At 39.1% G+C, this 22,781-nt stretch overlaps 1 protein-coding gene across 1 annotated transcript in view; it reads right to left on the bottom strand.

Annotated features, from left to right (window-relative positions):
• PLCH1 (phospholipase C eta 1) overlaps positions 1-17,572 on the bottom strand; it is a 104,944-nt gene extending 87,372 nt beyond the window's left edge. The window contains exons 1-2 of the mRNA XM_064590611.1: positions 17,539-17,572; positions 298-444 (exon numbers count right to left, since the gene is read on the bottom strand). Of these exons, the coding sequence (XP_064446681.1) occupies positions 298-444; positions 17,539-17,572 (181 nt within the window). The remainder of the gene's footprint in view (positions 1-297; positions 445-17,538) is intronic.
• Positions 17,573-22,781: the final 5,209 nt, after the last annotated feature.

Genomic DNA, 22,781 nt, shown 5'->3' with positions numbered 1-22,781 from the left:
CAGGCTATAAAACCTCATATCCCAACTAAAAACAGATACCATGTCTCCACCACAAGGGAAATGTTAACATTTACAGCATTCATGGACAAGAAAACTTTTATGGATTAAAATTCCCAAGGAATTAAAAAGGCAAAAATGGTCATTACTTATTCAGTCTGTCCGCATCCTTTAGCAACTGACCCCAAAACTTACAAAAATATCAAAGTTTCATAGATCTGAAACTTCCAGAGAGCCCAGCAAATATAACCCATGTGTTACTATATCAAGTCAAGCAAAGAATTCAAAGGTTGGTCTTACTTTTTGCCTTCTCACTCTTCCTAGAGGGTCTCCATCGGAGGCGGGTCCGATGCTCATCCAGGTAAAAGAGCCGGACTAGCCCTTTGGTCCCACGTTTCAGTTTGATCATCTGTGTCCCGGACTGCATCACGCTCATGCATCTTTCAACTGCAAAAGAGATTAGAACACATTCAGCTGTTACACAGTACACACACAGACTGGTGTTCAGAAAAATTACTGTCAAATGAAACCTCGGATTCACCCCCAAAGATTCCAAGGACCAGAAGACAAAGTTGGGAAAGGTGATCTGGAAAGAGTCATTAAGGCATTGATTCACCAGTCTTAAGCCAGTAAAAAGCCTTCATGATTGAAATAAAATTTTACTTCCTGATAAACACTGCATTAATCAGGGCCATCTTTTGTTCTAACTGGCAACATACTTTTTGGCTTGAGACTAATCGTTTGATGCTTGGATTTATGTTCATAAAGCATTTCTCAGGCTTCATAGTAAATATTGTGAGTTTTTATATAGTCAGTTGTAAAAACATCTTATGATAATTCTTTCAAATGCAATCAACAAAAACAAGATTGACAAAATGTTAACAATTTTTGAAGTTGGATAATGGTTACTTATGGGTTCATATTATTATATTTTTGTACATATTTGAAAACAGAATAAATACGAAAATATTTAGGGACGCCTGAGTGGCTCAGTCAGTTAAGCGTCTGCCTTCGGCTCAGATCATGATCCCAGGGTCCTGGGATGGAGCTCCACATCGGGCTCCCTGCTCAGTGGGGAGTCTGCTTCTCCCTCTGCCTGCCGCTCCCCCTGCTTGTGCTCTCTCTCTCTGATAAATAAATAAATAATCTTTTTAAAAAATTTAAACATGAAAATAAATATTTTTAAAATGTGATCAGAAAAAAAATCACTTTTTTGCAATTCAACATAAAACACTTGTTGCTTAATGAAATAAACTGCGAAGATTTTCCACCTAGAATAACTTAGTGATTTAATCCAAGGTAATGTCCAAATCTCTCATTGTCCAAGTTAAAACTATCATTTAAATTCTCTCTGCTTTGAGATGAACCTTGTTAGAAGCGGGCATCTGTCGGTGTTTCCCGTTTCCCCTTCTTCAGTAACTGGAAATACTCCTTTTCCACTTCATGTGTTTTTGATGGCCTATCAATCACACCAACTAAGAAATGGGCACCTGATTGACTTAAGCTAAGAGCAAATCTGACTCCCTTCCAAAGAACACAAATCCTGAGCTGAGCATGGAAAGGAAACAGAACTGAGCATTTCAATGGCCAAAACTTAAGAGATGCTCCTGCCTGGGCACCCTGAGATTCCATAGTTGTTACGGATATCCTTGAGGCTGACATTTTCCCCTTGATTCTGCAAGTTATTCAATACTCTTCCAAATACTTTCTTATTATATTAGCCAGAGATAGGGTTTATTTCACTAACCAATACACAGGCACATATATAACCACTGGAGCACGAGAAACATCTGGCTTTGAGTACCTATCTTATCAAGTGGTATGCCATTAGAAACAGATAAAAGAAACACAAAAAATAAACTCCAACAACATGAGACTTCAGCTTTTTTGACTATGTATCTGTCTTTACCAGGAGAGATAATGTGATCTTAAAGCTTAACATTATACGTGCAGGGTACTCACTAAAAGTAACTTCAACATAACCAACTTTCACTCTTCTCTGCATGAAGAGCTTTTTCTTCACCAAAGAAATCAAGGAGGAACTGCATAAAATTAAGTATGGTTTTAGGATTTGATATTGCAAGGAAAGTGAAGTATAGGTTGCTCTTTCTCATTTTATCTGACATATCAAAAATCCAAAAGTAATAAAAATAGTGATGAAGAAAACAAACACACAAACTTAAAATATTTACTTCAAAGCACAGAGCAAAATTTGAGATTTGGTTTCGCACACATTAGTAGTCACCCACTACTGAGCACCATTCGTTCAGGTAACAAAAGCCCCAGATTTGAATTCTTGGCAGCCACATTGACCATCTCACACCAGTAATTAGAGAACAGAGTGTCAGTGTATCGGGATAAAATCATCAAGTCAAACCAACAAAGCCAAAACTCCTAGAAAAACCTGAGAACTTGACTGACCACTGATAATAATAGGTCACATCAGGGCTCCTGGCTGGCTCAGTTGGTAGAACATGTGACTCTTGATCTCAGGGTTATAAGTTCAAGCCCCACATTGGGCATAGAGATTACTTAAAATTAAAAATCTTCAAAAAAATAATAATTAAAAATATATAATAATAATAATAGGTCATATCAAAAAACAGATGTTCACAGAGCAACTCCTTGTTTCAGGCACAAAGCAGAGAACAAGGAGACTTTGTCTTTGACTTAAAGAGGTTAACTTTAAGACAATAAAACATCTAGAAAGATAATTTATTAATGGTAGCTTAGAGCTGTGGTCAAGAACACAGAGTCTGAATCTAGACAGCCTGGGACGAATTCCAGATCTGCCACTTAACTAGCTGTATGACCTTGGGCAATTACCTAGTCCCTGTGTGCCTCCACTTCCTTATCTATAAAAGAAGGATAACAATCTAGAAATGTTGTTGAGGACTGAATGAATCAATTCATGTAAAGTACTGAAAACAGTGCCTGGCATATCATAAACACTATAAATGGTAGCTACTATTATGGTTTTATTTTTGAAAACTTAAAAAAAATAAATGCCAAGTCAAAAGTAAAGACAAAAATACTATGGGATTCCATAGAGAAAGGAGAATACAGTAGGCTAGAACGAGGAGAAGTGTGATAATAACATAGTATTGGATGCCTGGGGACAGGAAAGTGTAGAGGTATGCTCAGAGGATAGGGAACAATGGGTCTCCAAATTTGGAAGAGTGACTCAAAAGAAAAATGATGGGACATAAGATTCCAAGGGCTGGATAAAACTAGGCTGTAGGAAGTCAGGGATGTTGGTAGAATAAGATCTTAATCCATTGGCATGAGAGATTCACCAGACATTTCTGAGCAAAGGACTGGTGGGATTAAAATTTAAAAAAAAAAAACAACCAACCATAATTCAGGAAGATGTCTCTTTGGGAAGAGAGAATAAAATAAATTGTTTAAACCAGAGTGGAAAACTGAATTAATTATACTATCAAAGACCTAACAGCAAGCACTGCCTATACATATGACATAGTGTCCTCTGCTTTGTTCACACTGCCCCTTCTTTCGCTTTCCTTTTCACAGTACCCCCCCCTTTTTAACCTAAAATGGAACTGCTATGGCCATAATATCTCAACACTTTAACAGAAAAAGCACAATGATATAAAAGTGTAATCAGTTATTTGAGCTAATAAATACCATCTACCATTTAGCAAAATCATCATTCAGAGAAACCCAAATATTTTAGAAAGTAGGATCCAATCCCTCAATGAGGAAGGGCATTTATATAATATATTAAAATTCACTAGCTTCACATTTATCCCACCAACTCAGCTGTGGGCTAAGACTCCAGTTTCACCCACTGCAGTAAACAGGTATATATGATCCAAATGTATTTGGCAGAGCTAGGCTCTGAAACAGTGTACCGCTTAAATTGCTTAGGTAGCTCCTTTATGCTTCTTATCACATGGAAAAGCCATTTAGTTAGAGTCAAATTGAAAAATCAAGTCCGAGGGAGTCTTGAGAGACTCCCTAATGTACTTCTCCATTCCTCAGACTTCACTGTAGACAATCCACTGAGTTGTAAAGCTAACCAGAGAAGGAACACCCTCAGTCATTCTTTGTAACTCATTCAATGCTGGAGACGAAATATTCTTCCAATGTCATCTAAACCACAAAGTGTTAGCTTAAGCCAATTTCTTTATGTTCTGCCTTCTGTAGAGATAGATAACAGTAGTTACCACCCACATAGAAGTCATTCTTCAACCATGCCAGATCTGTAGATTCCATAAAATAGGACGAGAAACAAGGGAGCAAAGGAAGACTTCCAGGGGCAGGTAAACAAGGGAAGAGTTCCAGGAGCTTAGAATGATACAACCTTATCACACACATTCCCGGTGCTGGAAGGTGTCTGGGAAAGTCTGCAAATGCAGGCCACAAATTTAGGTAGCTACCAACATAAGCACCATCCCTTTGTTTCCACATTCTTTCTATGGTAGCCTTAATATTTTTAGAAAAGAAGTTTATTTTGATATAATGCAGCCACATTCAGGAATATTAAAAGAGGAACACACATAGTGTTTTTGTCTATTATGCTCCAGGCCTCAATATGTACACAAAATTGACATACTGGTTGCAATCATGAATTTAGGTCATTTGGCACGCTGCTTTTTTTCATTTGTATAATAAACAGCTTTCCATGTTTCTACACAGTCTTAATAATTATCATTTTAATGGCTGCCTAACAGAATAGCATAAATATTTAAAGAGCAGAACAGATGAGTAGAAGACTGTATTTCTAACTTTATTACATAATTAGAGTTTTAAAACTCTTAACAGTTTTATCTGTAAAATGAAAGGCGTAATGACAAAGTGGTCTACAAGGTCCTTTAGAATTCAATTCTTTAAAAGTATTAAATCAGGGGCACCTGGGTGGCTCAGCCGTTAAGCACCTGCCTTCGGCTCAGGTCATGATCCCGGGGTCCTGGGATCGAGCCCCGCATCGGGCTCCCTGCTCGGCGGGAAGCCTGCTTCTCCCTCTCCCACTCCCCTTCTTGTGTTCCCTCTCTCGCTGTGTCTCTCTCTGTCAAATAAATAAATAAAATCTTTAAAAAAAAAAGTATTAAATCAATTTCTGTCACAGTCAGTTTAAAATAAGTAAATGTCCTTAGGGGTTATCGGTTCACTAAAACCCTCAAGCAGAAAATGCTGTAAAAACAAAACAAAACAAAACCAGCAACTTCTGATTTGAGGTATAAGAGATTATATATCATTGGAGGAGAGATTCCCAACATTTCCACTAAGTATATATGACATCTAAGAGAGTTTAACTCTTCAAGCCATGCTGGAATTAGAAGTCATCATATTCTAGGAATGTCTAACATACCACCTCATGCTAATTTTTTAACTGCTTTATTGAGGTACAATTTATATACATTAAAATATACCTGTTTTAAATGTACAATTTGATGACTTTAGTATATCTACAGAGTTGTGAGCTGATCCTATTTTAGAACATCTCCATCACCCCCAAGAAGAAACCTCATGCCCATTTGCCTTCATTCCCCATTTACCCACAGCCCTAGACAACCATTAACCTGCTGTCTCTGTGGATGGGTCTTCTCTAGATATTTCACATAAATGAAAATCTTACAATCTGCGGTCCTGTGTTTCTGGCTTCTTTCACTCAGCATATTTTTGAGGTTCTTATGATGATTGTGTTTATCTGTTTTTTGTCTTCTCTTCCCCCACCCCCCCATTAAACTCTTAACATTAGGTTCACATTAAACTCTTCCTCTGCCATTTAGGGTAAAAATGATCCTGAATAGGAAACTGGTTGAATAAAATAATATATACCTACATGCAGTAGACTACTATATAACTGTACAAGGTAATAAAAAAGCCCTCTATACACTGATATGGGTTAATTTCTACAAGATATTAGTAAGTGAAAAAGGCAAAGTATAAATAAGCATATATCTATAGTATGCTACTTTTGTGTAAGAACAGCTTGGGAAATTTTTAGAGATACAAATACTTATCTTTACAAAAAGAAACACAAGAAGGATAACCCAGACAACAATGTAGCTGGTTACTCTCAAGAGTGGGAGAAAATCAAGTAAAAGGGATAAGGGAGTGACTTCTCTTCGTATCCTACATGTTCAAAATTAAAATTAGGTCAGTAAGAATGAGAAGGGGGGGAAACAAATACAGAAAGCAAACAGAAACATACACATACATATATAAGTATTTGTGTATATATATTTGCATGGGTATGTATGCATATGTGTATACACACACACAAACACCTGCATATATTTCCTAGCTCTGTTTTTTAAAAGGCCAAGAAGCAATATCACCTCCAGCAGTAATAAGCAAAGCTGGGGCCCTGCTCATTCTCTGCTCTAAATGTCACCCCAAGACACCTTCTCACATACAGGGCCCCAACCAGGCCTGTGTTAAGGCCATACAAGAATATCACTTGCGCACTTCTGTAAACACATCTATTTTGGGACAGTGATCACCAAACTGTGCATTAGCAGACCAAAAAAAAAAAAAAAAAAAAAGCCCAGATCCTCTCCAAGAGAATGTTTCAGCAAAAGGTACATGAAAAATGTGAATTGATTTCTTGCCAGCGTCCACAGAGTAGAGTAAATCTGAGTGACAGAAAGGGATTAGCTTCTGAAAACAATTCCATTTCTATGTGGAAAAAGTGCCAAATAATGCAGATAATATTTCTCTCGAAGGAAGGAAAGGGAGATTTCCTAAATCATCAGAGCAGAAGAGGGAAACATATTTTGGGCCCCATGACACAGGAAGTACTGAGGCGTGTCACTGATGGGCCGTGCCCCCGGATGGCGGTCAGGGCTCAGGTCCAGGAGCGGAAGGAGAGGGGGACACTGTCACTAACTGGCTGTGTGCACTTCTGAAGGTCACAGAGTATCTCTGAATATCCCACCACCCTCAACCCAAAAATACATTTTCCTCTCAGTTCTGCAAGTCTAGAAAAGAGCTGATCTAGCTTTCATAAGTATTATTTTATCTTTCAAGAATACAAAATTCTAGTTCATCCAAAAGCTTCTCAGAATAACTTTAAAGAAAAAAAAAAACTGATTAACATCTGGGTATCTTACCAGAGACATGAATTTTTAAAATGATCTGTATAGAAAATATAACTGCTCGGGGTGCCTGGGTGGCTCAGTCGTTAAGCGTCTGCCTTCGGCTCAGGTCAAGATCCCAGAGTCCTGGGATCAAGCCCCGCGTCGGGCTCCCTGCTCAACAGGAAGCCTGCTTCTCCCTCTCCCACTCCCCCTGCTTGTGCTCCCTCTCTCCCTGTCTCTCTCGTCAAATAAATAAATAACATCTTAAAAAAAAAGAAAGAAAGAAAATATAAGCGCTCTTCACAGGGGATGGCTTCACTTGAAAAGCTCTTCCTTGCCAGTGGTTGAGCCTCAAAGTCCAATCATACCAGCTTATGAATAAATGTGCTTACAAACAACATGGAGTGTTCCACTCTTACTAAGTCACAATTCTTCCCAGTAAAGGGCAAACAATGCAGAGTTCATTGATTTTTCTTTCCAATGCTTAAATCACTCTTGTGGAATAAATAAGATTATTTGAAAGGTTTTTAGAAACTAATTGGTTAGCGGTAACATTCTGGAACTTGTTTGCAAACCTTATGTGCACATAGTCAATATGTTTGCAAAGTTGATAGATATGTATGAGGGATTTAGATCAAAGAAAGGGTGAAAGGAATTTATCAGTCACTCTTAAATGTCAGAACCTTTTCTTTTTTGTTAAAGCCTTCCACATAACATTCTCTTTTTTAATGAGACCTATTTTGCATTCGACAACTGTTTCTGCTCCATAATCATTAGCCCAGGGAAACAAATGAAATACAAGACAGAATTCATAACAATAGGATTTTGTTGTTTAATGTTACTCCATGGGGGAGGGGAATATAAATTAATTTTAAAATTCTAAATTTAGTTCTATCTAATATGTAAAGAGTTTTCTGCCTCAACATAAGGAATGGCAGTGTCTTCACCATTCCACAATACGGTTATAAAATACACACATATAAAAGACTAAAAATTTTGTTCCATCATTTATTCAGTGAGATGACATGGTACTGGATATGTGGAAGCAAAATTCCTAAGCTATAGTAAATACTGGCCTTTACTTACAGGGAATATTGCCATCTAACAAGGCTCTCTCGTGGTTCTCCACCCTAGCTGTATGTACATCAAAATCACTGAGGACCTTCTTAGAAGTGTTGAGCACAAAGCCCTACCACATACCAATTAAGTCACCATCCCTGGGAAAAGGGTTGAACATCTGGGGGTTTTTTGTTAGTTTGTTGGCTTCATCTTCCCAGGGACTCTACTGGGAATCCAGAGATAAGACTACTGACGTGTTATCTCAATTATTCCTCTAAATATCTCTGTGAAGTAGAGATAATTAAATGCCCCTCATTGTAGAGTGAATGAAAACAGAGAAGTGAAGAACTTGTCGGAGATAATAAAGCTAGTAAATGGCAGAGACAAGCCTTGAAACCAGGTGCGCAGATTTTCCAGGGCAGCTCTCTCTCCATTTCACCGCGTGGAATGTCTGCCTTCAGGTCCTGTCCAGGCCCCTAACTGGCTCATCGCTGGTAAGGTTTTTTTAGCAGTCTTGATTCCAACGTTCTGCTCTATAGAAATAAGGAATTAGGTTCCATTTCACCGCATGGAGTGGCTGCCTTCAGGTCCTGTCCAGGCCCCTAACTGGCTCATCGCTGGTAAGCTTTTTTAGCAGTCTTGATTCCAACGTTCTGCTCTATAGAAATAAGGAATTAGGTTTGCTGGCTCCTAAGACCCCTTCTACCAAATACTAGGAGTCTATAATATACCAGGTCTAGCTTCTAGAAACTTCATGTATCATGGTGATACTATGTTATGGTAATGATAAGACTGGCAAATAGTATGTAAAAATTAACAATAAAATAAGGAGTGGGATATAAAATATAAGGACAATAAGGACTAAGGAGGTAGGGGGTGGGTGGGGATGAACTCCAGAGGAGACAAAATTTAAGCCTGGCCCCTGAAGATCATAATAAGAACACTTGGTACATTTTTTTTCAATTGTTCTTGTTCTAGGTCTGTGTACATTTTTCCTCCCCACTTAGAATGTATAAATGCGGGACGCCTGGGTGGCTCAGTTGGTTAAGCGTCTGCCTTCAGCTCGGGTCATGATCCCAGGGTCCTGGGATTGAGTCCCGCATCGGGCTCCCTGCTCTGCGGGGAGCCTGCTTCTCCCTCTGCCTCTGCCTCTCTCTCTCTCTCTCTCTCTCTATCTCTCATGAATAAATAAATAAAATCTTTAAAAAATAATAAAATAAAATAAAATAAAATAAAAAAGAATGCATAAATGGTAGCTGAAATTATTTTAAAAGAATTATAAATACTCTGTTAGCCACATTAAAAAATTAAGACTCTAGGGGTGCCCAGCTGGTTCAGTGGTAGAGCATGCGAATCTTGATCTGGGGGTTGTGAGTTCAAACCCCACAATGGGTATGGAGGTTACTTTAAAATAAAATCTTGTATAAATAAATAAATATAAAATATTAGATTCCAATTCTTGTTCTTAGTAACTAGAAAGCCAGTTTCTTATTTCTTACTCCTAATCTTCCTAGCTGTTTCTTGGGTGACACTGGGCAAGAGCAGTTTATTCAGCTTCAGGAGTAAGACTTAACCTTCCCCAAAGCCAGCAAGATATTTTCTCTTAGTTCTACAAGCACTGTCTTGGCAGAGCATAAAAGTATTTCTACCAGATATGTTAAAAAGAATAAAAAGTTTATAATATCACACATTAATTTCAAAGTGCTTGCCTATTCTCTGATTGGTGGCTAGGTCAAAATGGAAGTGTACATGGCTATTAGGAGACAGAATTTGGATGTGCTCCTAAGGCAAATCCTACTTCCCCTAAGACGGCAACTGGTCCCCAGTCTTGCCCTTCTTTACATTCAGACTCCTAGACCACACCTCCAGAAATCCTTGTTTCTTGAGAATCTGCATTTTAAAAGCTCTTCCCAGTATTTCTGAGGCCCATTTAAGTTTGGAGACCACAGCCCTGGGCACCATCACCGCTCACTGTTCAGCACGTGGTCCATGGGGGCCAGTTTCCCAGGCACGGCACTGGGCCTTAATTCAGTCACTTAAATGAAAGAAGGAAAGACTTCTGTTCAGTTCCCTATTAGGACAGCAGCACAGGGTTTCACCCCCTCCTGATAAAATAGGAAATTTCCCAATGAAAGCAAGGGTTAAAAGATACGAAATTCTGAAATTCAAATAATCATTCACAGCTGTTTCTCTAGAACCTCTTGTGTCCTTGGCGGCTGCTCAGTACCTCACAATTTCCGGTCTGTTATAACTGGTAGAGAGCTGCTGAATAGCACAGAGATGTTTTCTCAGTTTGGGGCCTTAATGACCAATCAGCATTTTATCTGACCTCACCCACACCCCCATCCAAAACTTGAAGAAAACATCTCCACGGTGCGCTACACAGAGCAAGTATTTGTTGAGGGGGTTATTGTCTCATTCATTTCTTAAAGTCACTGTACACACTTTCTGCCTACCTCCTGCATTTAACTGCATTTTAAAAGAGAAAGTCTAGGGGCGCCTGGGTGGCTCAGTCGTTAAGCGTCTGCCTTCGGCTCAGGTCATAATCCCAGCATCCTGTGATGGAGCCCCGCATCGGGCTCCCTGCTCGGCGGGAAGCCTGCTTCTCCCTCCCCCACTCTCCCTGCTTGTGTTCCCTCTCTCGCTGTGTCTCTCTCTGTCAAATAAATAAAATCTTTAAAAAAAAAGAGAGAGAGAAAGTCTATTCTGTCCTCCAACAAATTCATATACCCCTAGTAGTACCCAATTCTCAAGCCCCTATTTCCTTCACAAACTATTGATTAATGGAATTGATTCTTTTTTTGGTCAAAAACAGCAAAAAAAAAAAAAAAAAAAAACACAAAAAAGCTTAACTGATTTCATGCAAACTGTCCTAATCTGGTGCACTGAGGTCCTAAGAGGCTCTCCATCAAAGAGTCAAATAACAGAAAATGGAACAAGAGATCACATTTATCTAGAAAACAAAGTGTCCCTCCCTCCAAGCCTTTGTTGCTCTCAGGCCAATGGCCTGTCAGGAGGTTTCTGAGACCACCTTCTGAGCTAAAGCAGGCCTGGCGCCTTCTGGCCACAGCCTGTTGGAAATCAAGTTGTATGGCATTTAAAGCAGACAACTTATTTCTGGGGCAGGTGTTTTTGTGGGGGGAAAAAAATCCATGCTAAAAAAAAACACATAAAAATAGATCTCTATGTGGTAAAGAAAATGCCTGGGAAAATCCTCTCAGGTTTATTTTACAAAAGACATTTGTCCTTATCCAAACCCTGGTCCTAATATCATAAGCTTCTGTTTTTTTACATTTAATACCACATAAACAGCACTGAGTAACTGAGAGCATTCACACAGCCTATTAGCAGCAATTTTGATTGGAGTTGCTATCCCAAATCACTGCACTATAGATCTTAAATCATTTTTTTAAATAGAAAAGTCTAAAAATGGAAGAAGAAAAAAAAACTGAAAGCTTCTTTGAAGCAAAGTTGGCATATATAATCAGAGCAGATGTGCTATAAAGTCTTCTAAATAGTCAATCCCAGAAAAGAGGCCAGCATTAAAACCATAACTGTCTGGATACAAGAATTCTCGAGTCTCTCTCCATTCAGAAAGAATTGCACACACTAACACACGCACATGTATGTGAATATGAGCAGTCATATCCATCTCTAGCAGTGCGCGGCTGACTACCAAGCAAGAATAAAGAGTTGAGAAGTGCCACAATTACCCTATAGTCAGTGGAGTATTTCAAGTTAATCTTGGGAAGCATACAAGAAATGACAAGGGACAGAAAAAATGTCACGGAGGACAGTGGGAATGTTAGGGACAGGTCAAGAGAGTAGGAAATATTAAGCACAACAGTGGCAGTGGCAAGAAGAAGCAACTGGAAACAACAATTTCGATGGTGAAAAAGAGACAAGAAAGATAAGACAAAAGAGAAGGAAGAGCTGTAGTCCAGGGAAAAAAGTAAGAGGTGGATAGGAAAAATGATGATCACCCAATAGCCACCTCACTGTCAGAAGCATAGGTTGCTGGGAGAATCATACATGACATTGGTAGGTCAACGAAAATACAGAGCATATATGTCGGCCACGACAGACTACACAGTTTTTAACACATAAGCAATGCCATATAACAAAGTCTGTCCTCCTAGAAGCTCTTCCAGAGTAAGGACTCCACACCTCCAACAATGTAAACAAAGGACAGAAGTCCTAATGGAAAAGGATGATAGATTTAACGACATATAAAAATACCTATGTAAATCATAAACAAAATTCAAAATAAGCAACAGACTAGAAGAAAATATTTGCAAAGACACATAATGCATAAAGGACTAATATCTATGATATAAAGGGTTCCTGCAAGTCAGTAAGAAAAAGAAAACAAATAACCCAATTAAAAATAGGCAAAAAAAAAGGGCGCCTGGGTGGCTCAGTTGGTTAAGCGACTGCCTTCGGCTCAGGTCATGGTCCTGGAGTCCCGGGATCGAGTCCCGCATCGGGCTCCCTGCTCAGCAGGGAGTCTGCTTCTCCCTCTGACCCTCCTCCCTCTCATGCTCTCTGTCTCTCATTCTCTCTGTCTCAAATAAATAAATAAAATCTTAAAAAAATAAATAAATAAAAATAGGCAAAAAAAAATATAAAAAGACAATTCACAGAAGAAATGACCCTTATAAAATGCTTAATATTACTCCTAGTTAAAAGTTTAAAGTCGGGGCGCCTGGATGGCTCAGTCGTTAAGCGTCTGCCTTCGGCTCAGGTCACGATCCCAGGGTCCTAGGATCAAGCCCCGCATCAGGCTCCCTGCTCAGCAGGAAGCCTGCTTCTCCCTCTCCCACTCCCCCTGCTTGGGTCCCCTCTCTCACTGTGTCTATGTCAATAAATAAATAAAATCTTAAAAAAAAAAAAAAGTTTAAAGTCAAGGCAAAATAATAGTCTACCTAATAAGCACCAATTTTAATATTATTAAAAACCATTATGGATGAAGTTGTGGGCCTGATAATAAGATCATAAATTGGTGCTATAAATTAGGTGACATTATTTGAATCAATTTGGCAATATTTATCCAAATTTAAAAGAAACATGCATTTTGACCTTACAATCATAATACCAGGGATTTATCCTGTACAGATACTAGCAGAATGAAGCAGAGATAGAGATAAAGAAATACAGCCAATCACTGCCACCTTGTTTGTAATTATTTTAAAACAAACTAGAAATAATCTAAATGTCCATGAGGTTAACCATAAAATGAAATAGTAAAGAAATTGTGGGTTAACCATATAAAATGAAATATCATGGTGTCATTAAAAAGAATATCATAGATCTAAATTTGCCAAAATGGAAAGTTGCCCAAGATACATTATTAAGTGGGGGAAAAAAAAAAGCTACAAACCTTTATGTCATAATGATTCTACTTGAGTGTATATAGCCTTGGAAAATTTCTGGAATTTGTGGAAAGAGTATAATACTTAAAGAAGAAGAGACAGGATACTTAACTCCCACCTTAAAGTCTTTTGTATTGTTGAGACGTGTTTTTTTCTCTTTGCCATGAGCAAGTACAGCTTTGAAACATCTTTTTAGAAACATATGGGAGATGTTATATTTACTTTAAAATTGCACATAAGTTGCAAGAAAAAGCAAAGGAAAATATTGCCACTCCTTTGTAACTCTGCCTACTGCAAACATGATAAAGCAAAAAGCAAGGCAAACGACCTGCATTTGAATCTGGATTCTCTGCTCAGTCACACTGTTACCTGGCCTAATCTGTTGACTCTGCACCAGTCTCCTCACATGTTAAACACAAGAATCAGGGGATTAAAGTGCAGAAAACGTCTTGCTCAGCACACATCAGACTTTCAACAAATACTGTTTATTTTTCCTTCTTCCCAAATGATATCAGAGCTCAGAAAAAGCAGCGGCTCAAGGTATTGTCAGCAGATTCTGAATCATTGAAAATTCTATGGCAGGACAATACAACTGCTTCCAAATGTTGAAGGAACTTGAGTTTCTGTGCTACTCCAAGCCATGTGGCCTATCCTGGAGTATTAATTCTGGTCTGCACTCAGATGACTTCAAGAAGTCATCAGTTTCCTTTCTCCATCCTTCACAAAGCCTTGACTCTTCATCTAAAGCACAACCCAAATGCACCATGACTATCAGGATGGAAACCCCATGATTCAAATCCCACATCATCTCTCTCCTGGATGTCTGAGTATTCCAACTGGCCTTCTGCTTCCCCCCACAAGCAATTCTCCATGTCATGGCTAATGTGGTACTTTTTTTTTTTAATATTTTGTTTATTTATTTGACACAGAGAGAGAGAGGGAACACAAGCAGGGGGAGTGGGAGAGGGAGAAGCAGGCTCCTGGCTGAGCAGGGAGCCTGATGCAGGGCTCAATCCCAGGACCCTGGGATCATGACCTGAGCCAAAGGCAGACGCTTAACCGACTGAGCCCCCTAATGTAGTACTTTTTAAAGGTCAATTAGACTTTTTGAAACAAGCCAACAGCCTCCCACAGGAAGTATAATTAACCCCAGTGGAGAGAGAAATAAGATTATCACTCTATCCAGTCTCTTCCTATGGATCAGTGGAATCCATACAGTTTCCCAGTACACTTTGCACTCACTGCTCCTTCTCCCTGGAATGCTCCCCACCCTCTAGATTTTTGCATGGCTGATTCCTTCTTGAAATTCAGGTCTGAGAGTAAGGAACCCAGAGGGGTAGATCCTGATGATCAAATATGAAGAGGCCTCCTGGTTGCCAATTATTAATAGCCACTTACTTGTTTCTTTTTTTTTTTTTTTTTAAGATTTTATTTATTGATTTGACAGAGAGAGACACAGTGAGAGAGGGAACACAAGCAGGGGGAGTGGGAGAGGGAGAAGCAGGCTTCCCGCCGAGCAGGGAGCCCGATGCGGGGCTCGATCCCAGGACCCTGGGATCATGACCTGAGCCGAAGGCAGACGCTTAACGACTGAGCCACCCAGGCGCCCCTCTTGTTTCTTTTCTGTTACTGCCCACTTAAATGTAAGCTCCATGAGGACAGAAATGTTTTATTCACCCATGATTTCCTATGCCTAGAGCAGTGGCTGGTACACAAAAATGATGCCATACATTTTTGTTCATTGGATTAATGAATTTGTGGTTCCTGACGAACAGATCTTAAACAAGATCCCCAATTCTTATATGTTGCCATTAAAAAAAAAAAAAAAAGAGTATTTTATGAATAAATGCTGGGAATCGGTTTGTGTTTGTCTCACAGTGATTTTTAGCATTTAAACCTAAGATCTGACTAAGGGTCAATACAATTGTGAAAAATGATAGCTATTACCTTACATAGTAATCAATGTGTTGTCACTTCTGCTAAATAATGAAGAACACGATTTGGAAGTGTTTTATTAGATTTTTCAGAGTATAGTGGAATCACTCAGCTTGTTGAAAAACTTATCCAATCAAAATATTTTATTCTCCCAGAACTCCAAGTTCAATATAGGTAAACTTCCTAAACCAGGTCTTTGGGCTGTCCACGAGATTTCACCGTATTATAGATGAGGCAGCATTATTATGTTTCAGTTCAGGCCCTTTCAGTTTTTCTGGGATTCACTCCCTCGTTTGGTTGTCTACCATCTACACATGCTTTTTTCTGACTCTACACTAGGTGAATCACACAAAAAATGAAGCTCTAACATTGCATTTGTACATCATGGAAAAAGGAGAAAAGACTAGAAGGATCTATACCAAAATGCCATCTTTGGTTGTTTTTGGATTACAAGGTTACAGATGATGGATATTTTCCTTTATTCTCTTCTGTAGTTTTTCATTTTTTTTAATTTTGCAGTTAACAAGTGATTTTTAAAAATAAAATAATATGGGGTGCCTGGGTGGCTCAGTCGTTAAGCGTCTGCCTTCAGCTCAGGTCAGCGGGAAGCCTGCTTCTCCCTCCCCCACTCCCCTGCTTGTGTTCCCTCTCTCACTGTCTCTCTGTCAAATAAATAAAATCTTTACAAATAAATAAATAAATAATAAAATAATAAAATTAAATAACTAAATTAAAATTAAAACTTAATTTTTAAACTATCTAATATGCTATTTGCCCATATAGAATAAGAACTGAAAAAGGATTTGAAAATTAAAAGACAAATAGTAAAATGCTTTAACATGATGGAGAATTTTAGAATTCAAAATATTCTTCATCACTCACCACAAAACAACTTCGAATTTTTAATTTTTAAGGGAAAAATACCTGTGTTATTTCTAAAGGTTATTTATTTATCTAACCCTAAAATTCAGATCTAAATTTATTATCAAAAACTATACTGGTCCAGGGGCTCCTGGGTGGCTCAGTCGGTTAAGCATCCGACTCTTGATTTCGGCTCAGGTTGTGATCTCAGGGTGGTGAGACTGATCCCTGCATCGGGCTCCCTGCTGAGCAGAGAGCCTACTTAAGATTCTCTCTCTCCCTCTCCCTCTGCCCCTCCCCACCTTTCTCAAGGAAAAAAAAAAAAATTATGCTGTCCACATTTATGTCCTACATGCCTGGCATAGAGCCAGAACTAAGCATGACATAGAAAACAATTCTGGTAATTTGGTAAACTCACAAGAACACAGAGTAGACCCAGAATAGAGAGCCAACAAACAAATTACAAGCATTAAAAATGGGACGGTGCTCTTGCATATAAGTGATTATATCGGCCCCCCTATAATGCTAAGATTGTTGCTAAATGCAAGGTATGCTGTATTTGAACATGATGCATGCACTTGAAGCAATAGGACTTGAGTGAAAAACGCTGCACTTGCAGTAGCAGTACAAGTCAATAGCCAGGAGATGCACAAGCCTTCCCAGGATGCCTACTCACCCTGCCTGGGTCACAATATTCAGTACAGGAATGAACAACATACAGACCCTCATCCCATAAGGCTGCTTCCCTAAAGATCTATTCACAGGACAATTATGTCCCAGTCTGCATGCTATTTTGAATTTGTGCAACTGATTCAGCACTCCAATTGCTGATAACTACTGTAATCAGAAATTCTTCTCCTCTAGCAGAACAAGGGCAATTCAAACATCAGAACTTATCCCGACAATCCTCATCTGAAAGATAAAAAAGCACCAATGAGGCCTACATCTTCTTCAAATCTCAGAAAATATTTGCAGCACTGTGAAAGCAGTGTGATTCTAATGACAGAAGAAACTTTTGATGAATAATGCAAAAGCATCTGTCAGCATTTAGGAAACAATTACCACTATGGGCCATTTAAGCAAGTCCATCCTAGGTGAACAAGTGACCAATGGACTCTGTTTTGTTTTAAAGTTCTCAACTCAGGAACGTAAAAATAATCAACAAGTTTCATTTAACTGAAATCACCTTTCTGACCAATGTTCCCTTCCTTCTGTGCTTTGCAATGTGGGGATCCAAGGTTTTAGCCACACTGGCCAACCTGACTCACCTACAGCAGCTTCCAGTAGTTCCACAGGGACCATCGGCCCTGTCGTATGGAGGATGTGACTTGAGAGGGCCACCTCAGCAAATGATAATTACTGTGTTGGAAAAGGGCTGTTCGTGGTGGCAGAAATAGTCCAGCTACCAAAACGCTCCAGGTGGAAACCCCACAGAACCAGCCGATTTGTAGTCAAAAAATACCTTACTCCAATCTACTTTAGCACACACTACTCCCTCCATCTTCATTGCAACAAAAAAGTCATATCTTCTTTAAATCAATTACCATGATTTAATCCAGGATTTGGAATTATTCAGAGCAACTGAATCAAGTATATTACCTTCTAAAGCCACCATCACATCCATGAACAAATCAGCTGTAAAGCAGTTTATCACTGGAGATTAGCGATTTCCCAGAAAAAAAATGCAGTTTTAAAATACGATTTTCAGCTTTCTCTTCTTATTCTGAGACAGCGAGGTCTAAGTCAATTTAACTTATCTCTATAAAGCCATGCCCTTGTAGGCATTTTAAAATGTTGGATCACAAAAGATTTTTAAGAGCTCTGCTTAAAGGAAGATCTTAGGAAAAAAATGTTCCTGGTGCAGTTTATTTAAAATGAAAAGAATGAATGAAAAAAAATATGTAAAAATAAGAATAAAAAAATGAATGAAATGAAATTAAAAGAATGAAGGAAGACAGGCAGGCAGGTTTTCTTAAAGTTTGATTTATGGGAATCTTTTATTAATAAACTAAAGAGGACAATCTGCACATGATCTGTAATATGAATATTATGAATACTCATGGCAATCACATTAGGGAAGTAATCTCCATTTGGATTTTTGATATTAATAACATGTTCTTTCCAGGGCATCTGGGTGGCTCGGTCCATTAAGCCCTTGACTCATGATTTTGGCCCAGGTCCTAAGCTCAGAGTCAAGAGATTGAGCTGGAGTCGGGCTCCGAGTTCAGAGGGGAGTCTTCTCGAGATTCTCTCCCTCTGCCCCTGCCCCACCCATTTTTTTCCCTCTCAAATAAATAAATAAATCTTAGAAAAAAAAAAAGTTCATTTTCAACTTGCCAGATTCCTAGGCTGACTTCCTTTCCCTGGCCCACTTAGACACACATACATCAAAATTCTTCCCTGGAAAAGGAAAATCATTTTTACTTCTACGTGCTACTATTGCCAATGATGATAACAGGCTACCATAAAATATTTCCAGACTCAGCATTTCCCCCTCCTTGAGTGTGAAAACCTCTTATTTCCTTGTTTACAATGGTCAGTTCTACTGATGGGACCAGACGGAAGAAGGAGCAGGAAGTGTGAACATGCAAAGGATCACCCTTGAGGATAGACAGTGGTCCATAGCTCCTACGGCTGAAAGTACCAAGAGTTGCCCACTGTTGAGATGCCCACCTCCTCAAATATACGACAGTCCAAAAATGCAAATGCCCTAAACAGCTACATATTTTAAATGTCATGATCTTACTTGTTTATTTTATTATCTGTCTCTCCCACTAGAATGTAAGTTCCATGAGGCTAAGAATTTTTATGTTTTTATTACTGCTATATCCCCCCATACCTGCCAATGAAAACTCAATAAATAGTTGATGAATACTTCAAAGGATAAATTATAACACAGACTCCAGGCTGATGCATTCCTGACTCCATCATTTTTTAAATTTACTTAAGGTAAACATATGTTTAGGAGGTTATGAGCTAAAATCTGTATCTTCTCCAAATTCCTTTGAGATGTTTGAACAGTATTAATCAATAATCCTAAAGAAGACCTTTTAACTTTCCACTGCTTATCACCTTAGGGCTGTAGGAAAACTTGCATTTCTTTTTTTTTTTTTAAGATTTTATTTATTTATTTCAGAGAAAGAGAGAGCAGGAGAGGCGGGAGGGTCAGAGGGAGAAGCAGGCCCCCTGTTGAGCAGGGAGCCGATGCGGGGCTCAATCCCAGGACCTTGGGATCATGACCTGAGCCAAAGGCAGATGCTTAACCGACTGAGACACCCAGGCGCCCAGAAAACTTGCATTTCAATATCAAATTAATGTTAAAATAATTTCACATATCCTTCCTAAATGAATAAGGAATAAGCACTGTCCATGGGAGCTCTAAACAAGAGCAGCCTCTTTCCCCCCCAAATCACAAGACCAATAGTGGAATCACCCTTCTCATTTTCCCTTATCTAGGACTCACAGTGATAAGAGGGACTGAATCTTGGGCAGCAGGTCACCAGGACCAGCAGTGGGCAGTGGGGGCATTGCGGCCACTTGCAGGGAAATGAGCATCAAATGAAGGCTAAAAGGAACCACCCTAGAATGGAGGTCCAGAGGTAGGCTCACTGTCTAAGGTTCAGAGCTAAGGTGTGGCTCTGGGTTCAGGAAGGAGAAAACCACTGCCAGTCACTTTCAGAACTGCTGCTTAAGCAGGGCCTGGAGAGGTATGAAAAAGTAGATGGAGCCTCTCTGCTGAAAACTGAACTAAATCTCATGCCAGAGAAAGAAAGATCACAGACGGAAAGCGGGGGGAGGGGAGCAGAAGGGAGCAGGGAGAGGTGCTCAGGGACCAACTAGTTGTGTAATGTTGTATCTCTTTATTTATTTATTTTTGTAAGATTTTACTTATTTATTTGAGAGAGGAAGAGAGCAAGCACAAGTCAGTGGAGGGGAAGACGGAGAAGGAGATTCCCCGCTGAGCAGGGAGTCCGACTTGGGGCTCGATCCCAGAACCCTGGGATCGTGACCTGAGCCAAAGGCAGACGGCCAACCGACTGAGCCACCCAGGCGCCCCTGTTGTATCCCTTTAAATGATAGAGTGGAACATTGGCTACCTGGGTTATTCTTATACTATTCTCTGTACTTGTCCATGCAGGATGAGTATAGTTGATGGTAAAAGCATAGACTAGGGAGGTGGTAGACCTCAGGCAAGTTATTAACTTCCCTGGACTCACTTCCTTCATCTGTAACATGATAATAGGCATGATAATGGTATCTGCTTCATTCAGGATTAAATGAATTAAGAAAAATGCTTAGAACAATACCCGGTACATAATAATGTCAGACTTTTAAAGAGCCGCTTCATAATTTAAAAAATTAAAATCTCACAGCTCTAAGGCCTGCCACGCTTACATGGCCTCACTTGGCCTCCATCTCCTTTCTCCTTTTCATCCACTTCTCAAACACTCCAACTTCCAAAATGTTCTCGTGGTAGCTCTTTTTATACCACTTGGTATTCCTCAAGCCCTGCAGTTTCTATCTTCCTCCATCTAGGCATTTCAGTACACTTAGAGGCAGGAAGCAGAGTGCCCAAGGGGAAGAAAAGAAAGACCGTACAACCCTTCCGTCAGAGCTGCTTCTAGCAGTTACTGATCATCTAAATCCTACAGCCTGCTCTGAGAGTATTATGTACATTTGCGTCAACACTCAAAAGATTCAGACTTCATTTAAACCTATCCAGTCCCAGAGGTTAGAAATGCCCCATATCTCAAAACAAAACAGCCTTTCCAGCTACAGTACACTTTGGATGTTTCTGCTTTTGTTTTTGTTTTTATTACATGTGCTGCTTAAAATGGTTGACTTGCAAAACAAATCCGAGAGATCCATTTATTCCTTGTAGGCTTTTTGCCCACAAATCTAGGAACTGCCACCTGATAAAAAACCATGCCTTGGGGTAGACTGCTGCATGGAAAACTGATTTTTAAGCATCTCATCAGTTATTGCTTTTCCTTAAAAACTAAACTCATTATTAAAATTTATGCATTCAACTACTCTTAAATTACTGTTTGCAAGCTTTACGCTGCAAGTAAGAAAAGGATCAACTACACATTGCTTAGACAATAGTTTTTTCAACCCCACATGATGAAAAGTTTGGAAGGTAGTAACATGGCTAATTTACTTAGCAGTTCAAGAATTCATTAAAAACCCAAGTTTCTTCCTAAACTGATAGGTTACCAGATGGCTGTGGTAGCTCCAGGCATCACATCCTTGTGTTATTTCTTTGTATCTTTTTTCTTAAGAAGAAAATTTTCTCAGAAGTACACCAATTTCCCTCACATCTCATTGACCAAAATTGGTCCCCACCTACACCAATCATTTGGAGGAAACTGGAGAAAGGAGACTAGCCAAGTTTCACCCAGATGGGGCAGACACTGACTTCCCTTGAATAGGATTTACCTGACTGAGGATCTGTCAGAAAAAAGGAGGCCGCTGGTGTGCAACTATTAATATAGCAACTTTAGATCAAAATACAATTCTAGGAAGTTTTCCAAATAGAAGCTTCTAGATAGGATTTAACTTTTGCACCCTCAACTGAGTAATTAGATTTGGTGTTTCAAAGTGTAATCCCAGGACCTACGCTAGTCTGCAAACTGGCTGTAATGGGCCCAAAATGAAATGAGTGAAGAAATTGAAAGAATTTAGACACTTCTATAACATTTGACAGGTTAATTTTATATGTGTTAAATCTAAGAAAAGTTTGGAACTTCTTTTTTTTTTTTTTAAGAATTTTTATTTATTTGACAGAGAGAGAGAGCATAAGCAGGGGAAGCAGCAGGGGGAGAAGGAGAAGCAGGCTCCCCGCCGAGCAAGGAGCCAGACGTGGGGCTCGATCCCAGGGAACATGACCTGAGCCAAAGGCAGTCGCTTAACCAACTGAGCCACCCAGGCGCCCCAAAATTTGGAATTTCTTGTGTCTTGGTTTTTAGTAGTAGTAGTTGATCTTTATTATATTCTACAAAATTATCAGTCCACAATGGCTTGAAAATTAAAAAAAAAAAAAAAAAAAAGAATTCACCAGAGACAGACTGCTCTATGCAATTTGTCTAACTTTTGTTTAAGTGTTATACATAGAACAATTTAAATTTTATCTTTGACTGTCATAACAAATCTCAGCAGCTTTTTCCTCCAAGCCAAATTAAGGTCTAGGACTTTTAGAGCTAATTATGTGGTCTGAACATTGTACAATTTCCTTGAATGTAAAAATTGCATTATAAAATAAAACTGGCTAGAACAAATGATCCCTAGGACAGAGACCCATTATCTATCTGGTCAACTAGTCAGATCCAGAAGAGTTCAGACGTTTACATTTGGCTAGGCACCTGAACACAACATATAGTTTAAAAAAAAAAAAGAAAGAAAGAAAAAGAAAAAGGAGTAGGAGTAGGAGAAAATTGGGTATGAATTTGACAGATCAGCATTACTGGAAAAAACATGTTAGATCCTGTCCTACCTCAAGATGAGAAAAGTC

This window comes from Mirounga angustirostris, unplaced genomic scaffold (genome assembly GCF_029215605.1).
Source record: "Mirounga angustirostris isolate CCGP_5_RB_7025 unplaced genomic scaffold, mMirAng1.0.hap1 SCAF_1, whole genome shotgun sequence".
NCBI lineage: Eukaryota > Metazoa > Chordata > Mammalia > Carnivora > Phocidae > Mirounga > Mirounga angustirostris.
This window is presented reverse-complemented; position numbering and strand designations above follow the sequence as displayed.